The sequence below is a fragment of the Lagopus muta genome, chromosome 16, assembly GCF_023343835.1.
Source record: "Lagopus muta isolate bLagMut1 chromosome 16, bLagMut1 primary, whole genome shotgun sequence".
NCBI classification, from domain to species: domain Eukaryota; kingdom Metazoa; phylum Chordata; class Aves; order Galliformes; family Phasianidae; genus Lagopus; species Lagopus muta.
In genome coordinates this window covers 9,319,137-9,339,065 of record NC_064448.1, presented here as the reverse complement: position 1 = coordinate 9,339,065, position 19,929 = coordinate 9,319,137, and the positions used below count along the sequence as shown (strand labels likewise).

General features: G+C 46.0%; 1 protein-coding gene across 4 annotated transcripts in view; it reads left to right on the top strand.

Moving 5' to 3' along the window:
* ITCH (itchy E3 ubiquitin protein ligase) overlaps positions 1–19,929 on the top strand; it is a 232,467-nt gene that overhangs the window by 100,423 nt on the left and 112,115 nt on the right. Inside the window, exon 19 of one of the 4 annotated variants that reach the window (XM_048963525.1) lies at positions 13,322–13,481. The exons of the other annotated variants lie outside the window; for them this stretch is intronic. Coding sequence (XP_048819482.1) covers positions 13,322–13,466 — 145 coding nt within the window. The 3' untranslated portion in view covers positions 13,467–13,481. Of the gene's footprint in view, positions 1–13,321; positions 13,482–19,929 lie in introns of those variants that run through there. 4 annotated transcript variants of the gene reach the window in all.

The window sequence follows — 19,929 nt, the reverse complement described above, 5'->3', positions numbered from 1 at the left end:
TCTGAGCTGGTCCTCTGATACTAAAGGGGAAAAACAGGGATTTCTGGCACAAAAAGCCAGATTTATGGGAAACAAGCCAGATTTAAAGGAAAAACAGTGATTTCTAGGAGAAAAAGCCGTATTTCATGGGGAAAAAACACAGATTTAATGGAAAAACAGGGATTTCTGGGAGCAAACCCCAGATTTAAGGGGAAAAACCCCAGATTTAAGGGGAAAAACAGGGAGTTCTGGGAGAAAACCCCAGATTTAAGGGAAGCAATAAGGATTTCTAGCAGAAAAAGCCATATTTAAGGGGAAAAACCCGAGATTTAATAAGATAAACAGGGATTTCTAGCAGAAAAAACCATATATAATGGTAAAAACCCGAGATTGAAGGGGAAAAAGAGGGAATACTAGCAGAAAAATCCATATTTAAGGGGAAAAACCCTAGATTTAAGAAGAAATGGAAGCTGGAGCTTCTTTCTCCCCGCAGGCAGGCGCCGTCAGGTCCACTCTGGAGCGCAACATTGTTTGCGCTGACCTCAGGAGATCCCTGAGCGTGCCCTGAGTGTTGTGTGCTGCGTGGCCCAGCCCCAGAAGGGGATTCCCACGTTGCAGGAGTGAGAGGATGAAGGAGGCCGAGGGCCCTTTTCTCGGGGCCGGCTCCTGTGTGGCCTCTTGCTTTCCGGAGAGAAGGGCTGCCCGCTGGGCACAGGGAGCGCCTTCTAGCTGGCGTCCGGTGCCCTGTCCTGCAGCCCCCTCCTCATGCTATGTGGAACGCCATTGCCAGCAGTGCGGCTGCCATTTTAGAACCTTCGCCGCATCACAGCCGTCACCTTGGTCACCGCTGCCCCGGCCAACGCACTCGCTCTGAGAGCTCTGACAGCCATGGCTGGAGCGAAGAGAGCGAGGGGCGATGCTTGCCCTCTTTTAAATGGGAAGAGGGAGCTTGGCTTCCCAGAAGCAAAGAGGAGGAGGGGGGCCGCCCTTAAGATCAAGCGGAGGAGGGGGCAGCGATTCCGTTTCCGTCGCGCCTGGACCAGCGCTGTGACCACCTCCGTGGAGCCCATGGAGGTGGATCCACCTCCGGAAGAGCCCATGGAGGTGGATCCACCTCTGGATGAGCCCATGGAGGTGGATCCACCTCCAGATGAGCCCATGGAGGTGGATCCGCCTGCGGCACAGCTGGCCTGGCACCACACCACCGTGCCAGGCCCCGCATCGGCGCCGTCCCACCGCCGCTGGTCCAGGCGCTCGGCTCCCTACCCGCTGCGCGGCCCCCGCCCCCAGCATTAGCTGGGTGGCATGAGTTTCCATCAGCTCCTCCTCCGAGCCTCCTGGGGAGCCAAGTTCTCCTCTTCCCATTTAAATGCTGCAGGAGTTACAGTTTAGTTCTTGTTGTTGTTGTTGATTTTAGTGGTTAGTGTTAGTGTTAGGAGTAGGTTATTGTTCGTATGTTAGAGTTAGGCATAGGTTACTCGTAGTCTTTTAGTGTTAGGCATAGGTTCCTGTTCTTATGTTAGAGTTAGGCATAGGTTACTTGTAGTCTTTTAGTGTTAGGCATAGGTTCCTGTTCATACTTGTCAGTTAGGGGTAGATTGCTGGTGTCGAGTGGCAGTGAGCAGCGCTCACTCGGTAAGCACACGCCTGATTGATCATCGGAAGACATGAGTGCGAGTGCCGTGAGCACGGAGGCCCGATGGCATCTTGGATGGATTGAATTTCCAGCTTGTGACTTTTGTGTTGCAGACCGTCGAGGAGCAGAGTGTGAGTGGCTGCGCCGTTGCGTTGGGCCCCAGGAGAACAGTGTGTGAGTGTGTGTCGAGCATCCTGCGTGGCCGTTGCCAGGTAGGTGTGCCTTCCTTTGCAGTAAGCAGTGCTTAGGCGTGAGCCCAGCTCATCCCCCTGTCCTCAGCAGATGGGCTTTCTGCGTGCTTTATTGCTGTGCTTGGTGCCGTACGGCACAGCTGCTGGGTAGGAGCACTTACCAACGTAGACATTGCAATGTTGCACCTGTTCTTCTGGCTACTGAACCATATAGAGAGAACAGAGATCCCAGCAGTGTTTGTTGCATGAAGGTTCTTCTTCCTTCGAAGTCTCTAATGAGAAAATTCCTCTTTCTCAGGAATGCATTATTTTGTTAACTTAGGAGCTTAGGATGTTTTGATACGTTTACAAGATAGTCCCATAAATATACTGGAGTTGAAGATAATTCATTAAGCATTCTGAGTCTTTTTCTTCTTATCTGCTATTACTTGGCAAGGCAGCAGGTAATGAAACACAACAATGTCATTATTGAAAGGTTTTTGCATTCCATGGGCATTCCGCTTAGAGGCAGTGGGTAGTTTGTCAGCCCAGTGACACATGAATTTAAGGATGCTATTGTACCTAGTGCACAGTTTGCTTATGCACATCAGTGGGGTGAATCTTACAGAACCACAGTTATTGTGTAACATGTCCTTAACTTGATTCTTGAGCTCTAAACAGTTAAGAAAAGTCCTTATATTCTTCATACACATCAATTCTACTGCGTGCACAGTCTGGACCTGGTTATTTATAATCACGTTTTCTTCCTTGCAGAGAGAATGATATTGAAGAATGTGGCTTGGAAATGTTTTTCTCAGTTGATAAAGAAATTCTGGGTGAAATCAAAAGCCATGATTTGAAGCCAAATGGTAGCAACATTCTCGTGACAGAAGAAAACAAAGAAGAATATATTAGGTAAGATTAAGTGAAGATTTTGAAATACTCTTATCTCTCCTGTTTCTTTTATCTCAATCAAGAAAATACTGTCACTATGCAATATGAAGCATTATTGAAATTCTGTCTATGAATAATTACTGATGTTGGCAAAATGTGGCAATCGTTCAGATTCTGCGTTTGGAAGGAAAATATTGGTGGAAATATTTAAAAAAATATATTACTATATATTACTTTTCCCAAAAGATTCAGTTTAGTAGAAGCTCCACTTGTTTTTTTTTTTTTTCCCAGAGATAATTTAGCTTAGCAGAACATCATGGCAACAAATGTGAATGGTAGTTGCCCATTGCATACATTATTCTTCACATTTTGCCTTTGTAGACTGCTGATATTCTCTCCAGCCATTTATGCTGTTGCTTGTTTTTAACCAAAGAACATTTTTGGATGCTTTTGTGATAAACTTGAGTTTTTAAAAATGCATCGTTTCGATACTGGTTTCCATGTGAACTGCCCTTACAGTGCTGTTATGTCCTGGCATTTGTAACAAGGCAGCATTGTGAATAATGTGAAGTGTTGTACTGTCGTAAGTGAGGAATTATGATATAGCAGCACCAGAAGGTTTTAAAGCAAGGAAAGGAGCCTACGAGTGATTCCAGAAGAAAACCATGAGCTCAGGTGGTCTGGAGAAAAACTATGAGGTGCCTTGTCTCAAAAGATCCCCTCCTTGTCTCAAAATATCCCCAGTGAGCAGCAGTGTACAAGCTCTGCTTTAAGGTGTGAACTTCAGCATCGTCTTACACAGAGGATCTGCTCAAAACAAAGAGGAAACAAACAAGAAACCACTGCACACATGGCAGACATGAGATAAATTGAATCAGTAAAATTTTCCTCTTTCTTATGATATGTTGTGTGAAGGCTTTTTGTGGGAAAGGTTTGAGAGATGAGAGAGTAGGAATTGCTTTCATGAGTCGTCCAAGAGCATTTCACAGAAATGGTAACATTTGCAGAAGGAACATATTGGCATTTTGCAGTTGTGCAAAATCCTGATTGGGATGGAGAGTAAGCAGTATCTGCAGAAGACCATTCTCTTCTAGTTTTGAGGAACCCAGGGAGAGCTCGGATTGCAGCCTAAGTAATACTCTTTCTTCTGCCATACTCTGGGTCCTGTGTTACGTTCCCCAGAGTTTCATCTCTCCTTTAGATTCCAGTTCTCCTGACAGGTTAGGCTTGAATTCAGCATAATATCTGCTTCTCCCTGGGTTCAGGTTCTTCGGGTCTCCTGCCTGCTTTTCACCTTTTTGTTAATGGAGAGTGGAGTTTCTACCACAGAGCAAAGTTTCATGATTAACAGAAACAAATATGGAACTTTCCAAATGGACATAGTCGTTTCTTGGTAAGCTAGCAGTCCTACTTATCTTCACCAGTACACCTGACCTAGATTTTACCTTGTCATGGATAATGACTGAGATTTCTGGGGACAATATTAGATGAATCTAGCTCTGCCTTTTTTTTCCTTCTCCAAATACCTAGGGACTGCTGTGCTCTCATTAATATCATCAGTGAGTAGATGCTGCCTCCTGTTTGAGCTTAAAATGCTTTCCATAGCAGTGGTTGGAAACATAGGGTTTTAACTCAAAACTGTTGGCACAGAGTGAAGGCTGCAGGTGCAGTTGTACAGTGCTCTATCCCTGGAACTTCCCAGACTTTACGTCACTTTTCTTCACATCACTTACGGTTCATTTCAGAATAAACTAACAAAGATTAACTTGGGTTGGCATAGCCCATTGTAAATTATCCTCCTGTATCTTCTACAGGCTGGTAGCAGAATGGAGACTTTCCCGAGGTGTTGAGGAACAGACACAAGCTTTTTTTGAAGGCTTCAATGAAATCCTGCCACAGCAGTATCTGCAGTATTTCGATGCTAAGGAACTGGAGGTAAAGGATTCTTTGACTATTGCCAGATCCAGGCTGTGACACGTAGTACTTAAATTTCAGTCAGTGTCTGAAGAACAGAGTTTGTGAAGGCTGACAGTTCTGTTTGGAGAATGTGTGAGAGAAGCCTCACGTGTTGGTGAGTGTTTGGTGAGTGTTTGGTGAGTGTTTGGTGAGTGTTTGGTGAGTGTTTGGTGAGTGTTTGGTGAGTGTTTGGTGAGTGTTTGGTGAGTGTTTGGTGAGTGTTTGGTGACTGTTTGGTGACTGTTTGGTGACTGTTTGGTGACTGTTTGGTGACTGTTTGGTGACTGTTTGGTGACTGTTTGGTGACTGTTTGGTGACTGTTTGGTGACTGTTTGGTGAGTGTGTTCTTCTTCACTTTCTTCTTCACAACCGACACGTTTCCAGCGCAGAGATTCTGCCAGTATAAACTTTTTGACTGATTGCTTTTGAAATCCTTGACAGTGAGTTTTGCTTGTGTTTAAAGAATGAGTAATTTGAAAGAAAGGGAGGTAAAAAGCCAATATCAGTGGATGATCACATTACTGCGTGGACCAGGTTTTAGCTACTTTTGGTCTCTCAAAATTATCCTCTGAAGCAAAACATCATTTCTGCACGGAATTGTATGGTTAGGCAGTGATGAAGTATACATTCCTGGCTTGAATGTCTAAATACAAACATTTTCACAAATGGCTTTTCTATTCTGTGCTCTCTCCAAATTCAACAAAGTGGTTGTTATTATTTGCTGTGGAAGTTGTGAAGTTTACAATTCAAAATGAGAACGCTGTGATTGTAGGTGCTTTGAAGTACAATAGAGTTTGAGTACAGTACTCTGCTGTAGAAGCAAAGCAGTAGCTTGTAGTTTCATGTTTTTATCCTTTTTCTCCCCTCAAGGTGCTCCTGTGTGGAATGCAGGAAATTGATTTAAACGACTGGCAGAGGCATACCATCTACAGGCATTATACCAGAACCAGCAGACAGATACTGTGGTTCTGGCAGGTTTGTAGACTGCTTTTTTCCTCAGAAGAGCACAGCAACAGCTTAGTGAGCAACAGTCAGAATTACTCAACAAATTTGTAGTGTGTAAATATAAATTATTGCTGCTAATCCAGCTATTCTAGGGGTGATGATGAAGTGAAAATGTAAATAATAAATTTTACATCAATGTTAATTATTATTTTTCAGTTTGTAAAAGAAATAGATAACGAAAAGAGAATGAGACTTCTACAGTTCGTTACTGGAACATGCAGATTACCAGTGGGAGGATTTGCTGACCTCATGGGTAACAAGCCCTCTTTAATGCATTTTGTACCTCTATTAATTCCTTTCTTTAATAAGGACCAACCTGTATATGTAAGGATGTTTTTTATGAATGTATATTGACTCTTCTTCCTAAGTCTTGCGTACTGCCAGAGCTGTGACAGAAAAAGGGACGGGGGAGTGTTCACGCCTTCCATCAGTGATTTGACAGATGGTTTGGACGTGGTCCTGGTAGGACAGCCTGCTCTGGGTATCCCTGCCTGATCAGAGTGGAAGGACCAGGAAAAGTCCAGAGATTCCTTCCAGTCCCAAAGCAATTGTGTGATTCAGTGATTGAGTTTCTTTCAGAACCACTTCATATTTCTGCATTTTTCTACGTGGGTTTCTTCAGAGAGATGTAGGGAAAGGCAGATGTCTTTGGTCTCTGCAAGCAGTTAAAATCTTGCTTTCTCTTCAAGCCTTTCACACTCAGTTGTCGTGTATTACTACTGATACAGGTAGGCAGCTAGACCTGAGACTTAATTATTTGATTTTTTTTACAGGGAGCAATGGACCCCAAAAATTTTGTATTGAGAAAGTTGGGAAGGAAAACTGGTTACCTAGAAGTCACACCTGGTAAGTAGATAGGATAAAATTCTGTTATGGTTCTGTTTTTACTGATGACAATCTACTTTGAGATTTCAGAAAGTGGGTAATATATGAAAGTGGCTGAGATTGTGTGAAAGCAAAACACTGGGTTATGCCAGTAAGCTTTGTTGAGTAATAGTTGAACTTCTGAAAAACAGTTTTGTTGTGGAGCTGATTCCATTGTGAATGCCATGGATTTGCACACTACTGACAAGAAAAAATGTAGTAAGTGGCACTTTTTTCCCAGGAGTTTGGGATTGGTCTATCTTGGCACTGAAAACAAATAGGCACACTCGTGCTCCCTGTTCGCTAGAGAAATTGCAGCTTCTGCTCAGTTTCTCAATTACACTGGTGCTTTGTGAAAAAGCTCAAATTTTAAATTTCAAATACAAAAGAGAGATGAAGTGAGGCTTCTTACTCAGTGCATCACCATTTCTGGGAAATTATTGTTAGAGTGCTTGTGCTTTAACTCTACTTTCACAGATAAATGCACATGAAGGTACAGCTGTGTTAGAGGGTATAAATCCAGTTATCCCTCTGAACAGGAAAGTTGATATGCCTGTGTTCCTAATGGCTTTTTGGTGGTTTAAATAATTCCACAATAATTCAGGTTTTCCTTTGTTTTCAGTTTCAATCGCCTAGACCTTCCACCCTATAAGAATTACGAGCAGTTGAAGGAGAAGCTGTTATTTGCAATTGAAGAAACAGAAGGATTTGGACAGGAATAGCTGTGATTTGCACCTTGAAGAATGTGAACTCCACACGATGTTCTTCTTCACTTCTTCTGCTTGTTGCACACTTCATTGTAAAGTAGACTTGACTTGGATTTATTTAACAACACTAGTGTGTAAGTCAATGGATGTTATCCTGAGGTTTTATCCACGTTAACACGTTCCAGCAGAGGTGAATGAATTTGTCTCCCACTGCTCCTCCCACCACTGCTTGATCAGCCTGAGCTGTGTGAATTGATACTGCGTACCAAATGCGTGCTCATATGTTGCTGCCAATTAATCCTAATTTTCAAGCATTAAAATAACTTCTATTTAGAATTTTGCCTTATGAGAATGACATGAAAAAATGAACGGAATGCTGAGCTGCTGATCTAAAGTAACAAAGCCTTATTGCTCCAGTAGCTCAGGAAGCGTTTGTGTATGAAACTGCGCAGTAAATGCGCCGTGTCTTCATCTGATCTAGCACTGAAGCTTGTATTTTAATGCATTTGTTTGTGTTCCAGAAAAAGAACTCTGAACAAAAAAACCTGTTTAATTTTTCTTGTTTGCGTTATCACTACATGCTGCACTGAATTTGTGATTTCAACTCTTTGTTCTATTGGTATCTCCAGCCCCCTTTCTTGCGGGTGTCTTTTTAATTTTCTTCAAGAATCATTGTCTGTGTATATATGCTCTAGTGAACTAGGACATAAATGGGATCAGCAGCACTGGATTGTAAAATACTGTACTGAAATTCATTGTCGAAATTTCCTTGTATTGTAATTTCAAATACTCAGGTAACTGTAACAGTATCTCAGTAAGTCAAATACTTTTATAAAACGACTTCAAGAGATGGTAGTCCTGTTGTTGTTCCTTCTGTGTTACGAAGCAGCAGCGTAGAAATGAATGATTTAGCTGCTCCTGGGGCTTGGAAGTGGGCTGGGATGGCACGTTTTCAGATTTTGCCTCATGGGGACGTGAGTGGGCGTTGGGCCCGAGCCCACTGCTGTTTGTCACAGCACAGGGGCTGCGGGGGACGCCGGCAGCGCAGAGCAGGGAAAGCCAGGCTGTGCGTTGGCATGAAATCTTCCCTCTGTACAAACGTAGCTGCTGAGGTTTTCCCCCAGGTCTTTGTGCACTTGGATAATAAGGCTCTGCAGCAAAAGCAGCCGGGCACTCCTGATACTTGGGGCTCAGGAAAGGGCCAGAAGAAAGGGGGTGGCCAGCAGGGACAGGGAGGTGATCGTCCCCCTCCCCTCTGCTCTTGTGAGGCCCCATCTGCAGTGCTGCGTCCAGGTGTGGAGCCCCAGTCCGAGAAAGACAGAGAGGAGAGCCACAGAGATGAGCAGGGGACTGGAGCAGCTCCCTACAAAGACAGGCTGAGGGAGCTGGGCTTGTTCAGCCTGGAGAAAAGAAGGCTATTGGGTGATCTCATTGCAGCCTTCAGTACCTAAAGGGAACTTAGAAACAGGAGGGGAATCTTTGAAAGGGTTGATAACAGCAGGACAAGGGGAAATGGTTTGAAGTTGAGGGAGGGAAGATTGAGGTTGGATGTCAGGGGGAAATTCTTTCCTATGAGAGTGGTGAGGTGCTGGAACAGCTGCCCAGAGAGGCTGTGGATGCCCCGTCCGTCCCTGGAGGTGTTCAAAGCCGGGTTGGATGGGGCCCTGGGCAGCCTGGGCTGCTGTGAAATGGGGAGGTTGGTGGCCCTGCGTGTGGCAGGGGGCTGGAGCTTCATGATCCTTGAGGTCCCTTCCAACCCTGGCCATTCTGTGATTCTTGAGTGAAGGGCAAACCAAATCTGAGTCTGGTAAGAGCACAAAACAATGAAATGCAGCACAAGTTATTTATTGCCTGCGTAGATGATCTTGATGCAACTCCATTTCAGAGCTGGATAAAGAGCGTGGAGAGAAAGGGAAAGGAGGGGAGGAGAGGGCAAGGGAGGGGAAGGAAGGAAGGAAGGGAAGGAAAAGGGAACTGTGAAGGGGAAGAGAAGGAAGAGAAAAGGAAAGGAAAAGCCAAGAGAAGAAAGGAATAGAAAGGAAAAGCAAGGAACAGGAAAGAGAAGAGAGAGAAGGGAAAGGAAAAAGGGGAGGAAGGAGAAGGAGAGAAGGAGGAGGAGAAAAGTCGCACGGCTCCGGCGCCGTCCGAGAGGAATCCGGCCGCCGCCCCACTCCACCCTCAGGCCCCGGCCGCCCGCAGGCCGCCCTCAGCAACGTGACGCCGCAGGCGGTTGGTAGGGCCCGGGACGGAAGTGCTTCGTGCCGGCGGAGAGCACTTCCGGGGCAGCGCGGCGCGGGAGCGGTGAGCGGTGAGCGGTGAGCGGTGAGCGGTGAGCGGTGAGCGGTGAGCGGTGAGCGGTGAGCGGTGAGCGGTGAGCGGTGAGCGGTGAGCGGTGAGCGGTGAGCGGTGAGCGGTGAGCGGTGAGCGGTGAGCGGTGAGCGGTGAGCGGTGAGCGGTGAGCGGTGAGCGGGGCTGGCAGGAGCGGATCCGTGCCGGGAAGCGGGTCGGGCCTCGGCGCGGGGGCATCGAGGGGCTGTCGGGAGAGGAGCTCGAGGCGCCGCCGGCAGCCAGAGGCGGGTCCCGGCTCGCGGCTTTGCGGGCCGCGCGGCCTCGCAAGAGCTGCGGGTGCCGGAGCGCAGCCCGGGGCGAACGGGGCGGCTCCCGGGCGGCGGCAGCGCCGCGCTCCGTCGCGCGGTGGGAGCCGTCGCGCTGCGATCCGATGCCGTCGCTCTTCGTTTGGCCGTGGCGGGGAAGCCGGCGTCTCGCTCGCTCTCGCTGAGCGTCGTTTGCGTGGCGGCGGTCCTTGGAGATGGCGGCGGGGAAGCGCGGGGCTCCGTCCGGATGGCGAGTTTGGCTTTTGGCCTCGCTCGGTGGAGTTTTGCTTTCGGCCCGGAGTGCGCCGGCAGGAGGCTGTGGATGGCGGGGCCTGATGGTGCGGCAAGGATGGCGACGGGGTCGTGTGGCTGTGGCGTCGGCCGGCCGGCGGGCCGGCCGGAAAAGCCTGGCTGGAGGCCGATTCCTTTTCTGATTGCCTTTTCTGATGCGTTGTTGTGCGTTGGTGTTTCAGGTGTGTGAATGAGGACTCCCCGCTGGAATTTGTGCCGAGCAAAGCTGGACGAGGAGTGGATCCACGCGCCTGGTGCCCTGTTTGAGTGGGGGAGGAGCGGGCACGGCTGAAGGTTTGTCCCTGGCTCCGGATGTCAGTGAGCGGGACGAGTGCGGGCTGAAGTTGTGTGTGATTCTGTTTGTTGCTTGGGAAGGGCTGCCCTGAGAGATTGGTGGGAGGGAGGGCGGGCGGGCGAGGGAGATGTGAAAGCGGCGAGCAGTCAGGAGCGCGTGGCGTCTCTGCCCGCTTTGGTGGCGCTGTTTGTAGTCTTTGGGCGCACAGTGAGGCTGTGTCCAGCGTCCCAATTCAAAGGCAGGATTGGATCCAGTTGCGGCCCATCCGTCCCATGCAAACGCTTCTCTGAGCTGGTCCTCTGATACTAAAGGGGAAAAACAGGGATTTCTGGCACAAAAAGCCATATTTATGGGAAACAAGCCAGATTTAAAGGAAAAACAGTGATTTCTAGGAGAAAAAGCCGTATTTCATGGGGAAAAAACACAGATTTAATGGAAAAACAGGGATTTCTGGGAGCAAACCCCAGATTTAAGGGGAAAAACCCCAGATTTAAGGGGAAAAACAGGGAGTTCTGGGAGAAAACCCCAGATTTAAGGGAAGCAATAAGGATTTCTAGCAGAAAAAGCCATATTTAAGGGGAAAAACCCGAGATTTAATAAGATAAACAGGGATTTCTAGCAGAAAAAGCCATATATAATGGTAGAAACCCGAGATTGAAGGGGAAAAAGAGGGAATACTAGCAGAAAAATCCATATTTAAGGGGAAAAACCCTAGATTTAAGAAGAAATGGAAGCTGGAGCTTCTTTCTCCCCGCAGGCAGGCGCCGTCAGGTCCACTCTGGAGCGCAACATTGTTTGCGCTGACCTCAGGAGATCCCTGAGCGTGCCCTGAGTGTTGTGTGCTGCGTGGCCCAGCCCCAGAAGGGGATTCCCACGTTGCAGGAGTGAGAGGATGAAGGAGGCCGAGGGCCCTTTTCTCGGGGCCGGCTCCTGTGTGGCCTCTTGCTTTCCGGAGAGAAGGGCTGCCCGCTGGGCACAGGGAGCGCCTTCTAGCTGGCGTCCGGTGCCCTGTCCTGCAGCCCCCTCCTCATGCTATGTGGAACGCCATTGCCAGCAGTGCGGCTGCCATTTTAGAACCTTCGCCGCATCACAGCCGTCACCTTGGTCACCGCTGCCCCGGCCAACGCACTCGCTCTGAGAGCTCTGACAGCCATGGCTGGAGCGAAGAGAGCGAGGGGCGATGCTTGCCCTCTTTTAAATGGGAAGAGGGAGCTTGGCTTCCCAGAAGCAAAGAGGAGGAGGGGGGCCGCCCTTAAGATCAAGCGGAGGAGGGGGCAGCGATTCCGTTTCCGTCGCGCCTGGACCAGCGCTGTGACCACCTCCGTGGAGCCCATGGAGGTGGATCCACCTCCGGAAGAGCCCATGGAGGTGGATCCACCTCCGGAAGAGCCCATGGAGGTGGATCCACCTCTGGATGAGCCCATGGAGGTGGATCCACCTCCAGATGAGCCCATGGAGGTGGATCCGCCTGCGGCACAGCTGGCCTGGCACCACACCACCGTGCCAGGCCCCGCATCGGCGCCGTCCCACCGCCGCTGGTCCAGGCGCTCGGCTCCCTACCCGCTGCGCGGCCCCCGCCCCCAGCATTAGCTGGGTGGCATGAGTTTCCATCAGCTCCTCCTCCGAGCCTCCTGGGGAGCCAAGTTCTCCTCTTCCCATTTAAATGCTGCAGGAGTTACAGTTTAGTTCTTGTTGTTGTTGTTGATTTTAGTGGTTAGTGTTAGGAGTAGGTTATTGTTCGTATGTTAGAGTTAGGCATAGGTTACTCGTAGTCTTTTAGTGTTAGGCATAGTTTCCTGTTCTTGAGTTAGAGTTAGGCGTAGGTTACTTTTAGTCTTTTAGTGTTAGGCATAGGTTCCTGTTCTTATGTTAGAGTTAGGCATAGGTTACTTGTAGTCTTTTAGTGTTAGGCATAGGTTCCTGTTCATACTTGACAGTTAGGGGTAGATTGCTGGTGTCGAGTGGCAGTGAGCAGCGCTCACTCGGTAAGCACACGCCTGATTGATCATGCGAAGACATGAGTGCGAGTGCCGTGAGCACGGAGGCCCGATGGCATCTTGGATGGATTGAATTTCCAGCTTGTGACTTTTGTGTTGCAGACCGTCGAGGAGCAGAGTGTGAGTGGCTGCGCCGTTGCGTTGGGCCCCAGGAGAACAGTGTGTGAGTGTGTGTCGAGCATCCTGCGTGGCCGTTGCCAGGTAGGTGTGCCTTCCTTTGCAGTAAGCAGTGCTTAGGCGTGAGCCCAGCTCATCGCCCTGTCCTCAGCAGATGGGCTTTCTGCGTGCTTTATTGCTGTGCTTGGTGCCGTACGGCACAGCTGCTGGGTAGGAGCACTTACCAACGTAGACATTGCAATGTTGCACCTGTTATTCTGGCTACTGAACCATATAGAGAGAACAGAGATCCCAGCAGTGTTTGTTGCATGAAGGTTCTTCTTCCTTCGAAGTCTCTAATGAGAAAATTCCTCTTTCTCAGGAATGCATTATTTTGTTAACTTAGGAGCTTAGGATGTTTTGATACGTTTACAAGATAGTCCCATAAATATACTGGAGTTGAAGATAATTCATTAAGCATTCTGAGTCTTTTTCTTCTTATCTGCTCTTACTTGGCAAGGCAGCAGGTAATGAAACACAACAATGTCATTATTGAAAGGTTTTTGCATTCCATGGGCATTCCGCTTAGAGGCAGTGGGTAGTTTGTCAGCCCAGTGACACATGAATTTAAGGATGCTATTGTACCTAGTGCACAGTTTGCTTATGCACATCAGTGGGGTGAATCTTACAGAACCACAGTTATTGTGTAACATTTCCTTAACTTGATTCTTGAGCTCTAAACAGTTAAGAAAAGTCCTTATATTCTTCATACACATCAATTCTACTGCGTGCACAGTCTGGACCTGGTTATTTATAATCACGTTTTCTTCCTTGCAGAGAGAATGATATTGAAGAATGTGGCTTGGAAATGTTTTTCTCAGTTGACAAAGAAATTCTGGGTGAAATCAAAAGCCATGATTTGAAGCCAAATGGTAGCAACATTCTCGTGACAGAAGAAAACAAAGAAGAATATATTAGGTAAGATTAAGTGAAGATTTTGAAATACTCTTATCTCTCCTGTCTCTTTTATCTCAATCAAGAAAATACTGTCACTATGCAATATGAAGCATTATTGAAATTCTGTCTATGAATAATTACTGATGTTGGCAAAATGTGGCAATCGTTCAGATTCTGCGTTTGGAAGGAAAATATTGGTGGAAATATTTAAAAAAATATATTACTATATATTACTTTTCCCAAAAGATTCAGTTTAGTAGAAGCTCCACTTGTTTTTTTTTTTTTCCCAGAGATAATTTAGCTTAGCAGAACATCATGGCAACAAATGTGAATGGTAGTTCCCCATTGCATACATTATTCTTCACATTTTGCCTTTGTAGACTGCTGATATTCTCTCCAGCCATTTATGCTGTTGCTTGTTTTTAACCAAAGAACATTTTTGGATGCTTTTGTGATAAACTTGAGTTTTTAAAAATGCATCGTTTCGATACTGGTTTCCATGTGAACTGCCCTTACAGTGCTGTTATGTCCTGGCATTTGTAACAAGGCAGCATTGTGAATAATGTGAAGTGTTGTACTGTCGTAAGTGAGGAATTATGATATAGCAGCACCAGAAGGTTTTAAAGCAAGGAAAGGAGCCTACGAGTGATTCCAGAAGAAAACCATGAGCTCAGGTGGTCTGGAGAAAAACTATGAGGTGCCTTGTCTCAAAAGATCCCCTCCTTGTCTCAAAATATCCCCAGTGAGCAGCAGTGTACAAGCTCTGCTTTAAGGTGTGAACTTCAGCATCGTCTTACACAGAGGATCTGCTCAAAACAAAGAGGAAACAAACAAGAAACCACTGCACACATGGCAGACATGAGATAAATTGAATCAGTAAAATTTTCCTCTTTCTTATGATATGTTGTGTGAAGGCTTTTTGTGGGAAAGGTTTGAGAGATGAGAGAGTAGGAATTGCTTTCATGAGTCGTCCAAGAGCATTTCACAGAAATGGTAACATTTGCAGAAGGAACATATTGGCATTTTGCAGTTGTGCAAAATCCTGATTGGGATGGAGAGTAAGCAGTATCTGCAGAAGACCATTCTCTTCTAGTTTTGAGGAACCCAGGGAGAGCTCGGATTGCAGCCTAAGTAATATTCTTCTGCCATACTCTGGGTCCTGTGTTACGTTCCCCAGAGTTTCATCTCTCCTTTAGATTCCAGTTCTCCTGACAGGTTAGGCTTGAATTCAGCATAATATCTGCTTCTCCCTGGGTTCAGGTTCTTCGGGTCTCCTGCCTGCTTTTCACCTTTTTGTTAATGGAGAGTGGAGTTTCTACCACAGAGCAAAGTTTCATGATTAACAGAAACAAATATGGAACTTTCCAAATGGACATAGTCGTTTCTTGGTAAGCTAGCAGTCCTACTTATCTTCACCAGTACACCTGACCTAGATTTTACCTTGTCATGGATAATGACTGAGATTTCTGGGGACAATATTAGATGAATCTAGCTCTGCCTTTTTTTTCCTTCTCCAAATACCTAGGGACTGCTGTGCTCTCATTAATATCATCAGTGAGTAGATGCTGCCTCCTGTTTGAGCTTAAAATGCTTTCCATAGCAGTGGTTGGAAACATAGGGTTTTAACTCAAAACTGTTGGCACAGAGTGAAGGCTGCAGGTGCAGTTGTACAGTGCTCTATCCCTGGAACTTCCCAGACTTTACGTCACTTTTCTTCACATCACTTACGGTTCATTTCAGAATAAACTAACAAAGATTAACTTGGGTTGGCATAGCCCATTGTAAATTATCCTCCTGTATCTTCTACAGGCTGGTAGCAGAATGGAGACTTTCCCGAGGTGTTGAGGAACAGACACAAGCTTTTTTTGAAGGCTTCAATGAAATCCTGCCACAGCAGTATCTGCAGTATTTCGATGCTAAGGAACTGGAGGTAAAGGATTCTTTGACTATTGCCAGATCCAGGCTGTGACACGTAGTACTTAAATTTCAGTCAGTGTCTGAAGAACAGAGTTTGTGAAGGCTGACAGTTCTGTTTGGAGAATGTGTGAGAGAAGCCTCACGTGTTGGTGAGTGTTTGGTGAGTGTTTGGTGAGTGTTTGGTGAGTGTTTGGTGAGTGTTTGGTGAGTGTTTGGTGAGTGTTTGGTGACTGTTTGGTGACTGTTTGGTGACTGTTTGGTGACTGTTTGGTGACTGTTTGGTGACTGTTTGGTGACTGTTTGGTGAGTGTTTGGTGAGTGTTTGGTGAGTGTTTGGTGAGTGTTTGGTGACTGTTTGGTGAGTGTGTTCTTCTTCACTTTCTTCTTCACAACCGACACGTTTCCAGCGCAGAGATTCTGCCAGTATAAACTTTTTGACTGATTGCTTTTGAAATCCTTGACAGTGAGTTTTGCTTGTGTTTAAAGAATGAGTAATTTGAAAGAAAGGGAGGTAAAAAGCCAATATCAGTGGATGATCACATTACTGCGTGGACCAGGTTTTAGCTACTTTTGGTCTCTCAAAATTATACTCTGAAGCAAAACATCATTTCTGCACGGAATTGTATGGTTAGGCAGTGATGAAGTATACATTCCTGGCTTGAATGTCTAAATACAAACATTTTCACAAATGGCTTTTCTATTCTGTGCTCTCTCCAAATTCAACAAAGTGGTTGTTATTATTTGCTGTGGAAGTTGTGAAGTTTACAATTCAAAATGAGAACGCTGTGATTGTAGGTGCTTTGAAGTACAATAGAGTTTGAGTACAGTACTCTGCTGTAGAAGCAAAGCAGTAGCTTGTAGTTTCATGTTTTTATCCTTTTTCTCCCCTCAAGGTGCTCCTGTGTGGAATGCAGGAAATTGATTTAAACGACTGGCAGAGGCATACCATCTACAGGCATTATACCAGAACCAGCAGACAGATACTGTGGTTCTGGCAGGTTTGTAGACTGCTTTTTTCCTCAGAAGAGCACAGCAACAGCTTAGTGAGCAACAGTCAGAATTACTCAAGAAATTTGTAGTGTGTAAATATAAATTATTGCTGCTAATCCAGCTATTCTAGGGGTGATGATGAAGTGAAAATGTAAATAATAAATTTTACATCAATGTTAATTATTATTTTTCAGTTTGTAAAAGAAATAGATAACGAAAAGAGAATGAGACTTCTACAGTTCGTTACTGGAACATGCAGATTACCAGTGGGAGGATTTGCTGACCTCATGGGTAACAAGCCCTCTTTAATGCATTTTGTACCTCTATTAATTCCTTTCTTTAATAAGGACCAACCTGTATATGTAAGGATGTTTTTGATGAATGTATATTGACTCTTCTTCCTAAGTCTTGCGTACTGCCAGAGCTGTGACAGAAAAAGGGACGGGGGAGTGTTCACGCCTTCCATCAGTGATTTGACAGATGGTTTGGACGTGGTCCTGGTAGGACAGCCTGCTCTGGGTATCCCTGCCTGATCAGAGTGGAAGGACCAGGAAAAGTCCAGAGATTCCTTCCAGTCCCAAAGCAATTGTGTGATTCAGTGATTGAGTTTCTTTCAGAACCACTTCATATTTCTGCATTTTTCTACGTGGGTTTCTTCAGAGAGATGTAGGGAAAGGCAGATGTCTTTGGTCTCTGCAAGCAGTTAAAATCTTGCTTTCTCTTCAAGCCTTTCACACTCAGTTGTCGTGTATTACTACTGATACAGGTAGGCAGCTAGACCTGAGACTTAATTATTTGATTTTTTTTACAGGGAGCAATGGACCCCAAAAATTTTGTATTGAGAAAGTTGGGAAGGAAAACTGGTTACCTAGAAGTCACACCTGGTAAGTAGATAGGATAAAATTCTGTTATGGTTCTGTTTTTACTGATGACAATCTACTTTGAGATTTCAGAAAGTGGGTAATATATGAAAGTGGCTGAGATTGTGTGAAAGCAAAACACTGGGTTATGCCAGTAAGCTTTGTTGAGTAATAGTTGAACTTCTGAAAAACAGTTTTGTTGTGGAGCTGATTCCATTGTGAATGCCATGGATTTGCACACTACTGAAAAGAAAAAATGTAGTAAGTGGCACTTTTTTCCCAGGAGTTTGGGATTGATCTATCTTGGCACTGAAAACAAATAGGCACACTCGTGCTCCCTGTTCGCTAGAGAAATTGCAGCTTCTGCTCAGTTTCTCAATTACACTGGTGCTTTGTGAAAAAGCTCAAATTTTAAATTTCAAATACAAAAGAGAGATGAAGTGAGGCTTCTTACTCAGTGCATCACCATTTCTGGGAAATTATTGTTAGAGTGCTTGTGCTTTAACTCTACTTTCACAGATAAATGCACATGAAGGTACAGCTGTGTTAGAGGGTATAAATCCAGTTATCCCTCTGAACAGGAAAGTTGATATGCCTGTGTTCCTAATGGCTTTTTGGTGGTTTAAATAATTCCACAATAATTCAGGTTTTCCTTTGTTTTCAGTTTCAATCGCCTAGACCTTCCACCCTATAAGAATTACGAGCAGTTGAAGGAGAAGCTGTTATTTGCAATTGAAGAAACAGAAGGATTTGGACAGGAATAGCTGTGATTTGCACCTTGAAGAATGTGAACTCCACACGATGTTCTTCTTCACTTCTTCTGCTTGTTGCACACTTCATTGTAAAGTAGACTTGACTTGGATTTATTTAACAACACTAGTGTGTAAGTCAATGGATGTTATCCTGAGGTTTTATCCACGTTAACACGTTCCAGCAGAGGTGAATGAATTTGTCTCCCACTGCTCCTCCCACCACTGCTTGAGCAGCCTGAGCTGTGTGAATTGATACTGCGTAACAAATGCGTGCTCATATGTTGCTGCCAATTAATCCTAATTTTCAAGCATTAAAATAACTTCTATTTAGAATTTTGCCTTATGAGAATGACATGAAAAAATGAACGGAATGCTGAGCTGCTGATCTAAAGTAACAAAGCCTTATTGCTCCAGTAGCTCAGGAAGCGTTTGTGTATGAAACTGCGCAGTAAATGCGCCGTGTCTTCATCTGATCTAGCACTGAAGCTTGTATTTTAATGCATTTGTTTGTGTTCCAGAAAAAGAAAAAGAACTCTGAAGAAAAAAACCTGTTTAATTTTTCTTGTTTGCGTTATCACTACATGCTGCACTGAATTTGTGATTTCAACTCTTTGTTCTATTGGTATCTCCAGCCCCCTTTCTTGCGGGTGTCTTTTTAATTTTCTTCAAGAATCATTGTCTGTGTATATATGCTCTAGTGAACTAGGACATAAATGGGATCAGCAGCACTGGATTGTAAAATACTGTACTGAAATTCATTGTCGAAATTTCCTTGTATTGTAATTTCAAATACTCAGGTAACTGTAACAGTATCTCAGTAAGTCAAATACTTTTATAAAACGACTTAAAGAGATGGTAGTCCTGTTGTTGTTCCTTCTGTGTTACGAAGCAGCAGCGTAGAAATGAATGATTTAGCTGCTCCTGGGGCTTGGAAGTGGGCTGGGATGGCACGTTTTCAGATTTTGCCTCATGGGGACGTGAGTGGGCGTTGGGCCCGAGCCCACTGCTGTTTGTCACAGCACAGGGGCTGCGGGGGACGCCGGCAGCGCAGAGCAGGGAAAGCCAGGCTGTGCGTTGGCATGAAATCTTCCCTCTGTACAAACGTAGCTGCTGAGGTTTTCCCCCAGGTCTTTGTGCACTTGGATAATAAGGCTCTGCAGCAAAAGCAGCCGGGCACTCCTGATACTTGGGGCTCAGGAAAGGGCCAGAAGAAAGGGGGTGGCCAGCAGGGACAGGGAGGTGATCGTCCCCCTCCCCTCTGCTCTTGTGAGGCCCCATCTGCAGTGCTGCGTCCAGGTGTGGAGCCCCAGTCCGAGAAAGACAGAGAGGAGAGCCACAGAGATGAGCAGGGGACTGGAGCAGCTCCCTACAAAGACAGGCTGAGGGAGCTGGGCTTGTTCAGCCTGGAGAAAAGAAGGCTATTGGGTGATCTCATTGCAGCCTTCAGTACCTAAAGGGAACTTAGAAACAGGAGGGGAATCTTTGAAAGGGTTGATAACAGCAGGACAAGGGGAAATGGTTTGAAGTTGAGGGAGGGAAGATTGAGGTTGGATGTCAGGGGGAAATTCTTTCCTATGAGAGTGGTGAGGTGCTGGAACAGCTGCCCAGAGAGGCTGTGGATGCCCCGTCCGTCCCTGGAGGTGTTCAAGGCCGGGTTGGATGGGGCCCTGGGCAGCCTGGGCTGCTGTGAAATGGGGAGGTTGGTGGCCCTGCGTGTGGCAGGGGGCTGGAGCTTCATGATCCTTGAGGTCCCTTCCAACCCTGGCCATTCTGTGATTCTTGAGTGAAGGGCAAACCAAATCTGAGTCTGGTAAGAGCACAAAACAATGAAATGCAGCACAAGTTATTTATTGCCTGCGTAGATGATCTTGATGCAACTCCATTTCAGAGCTGGATAAAGAGCGTGGAGAGAAAGGGAAAGGAGGGGAGGAGAGGGCAAGGGAGGGGAAGGAAGGAAGGAAGGGAAGGA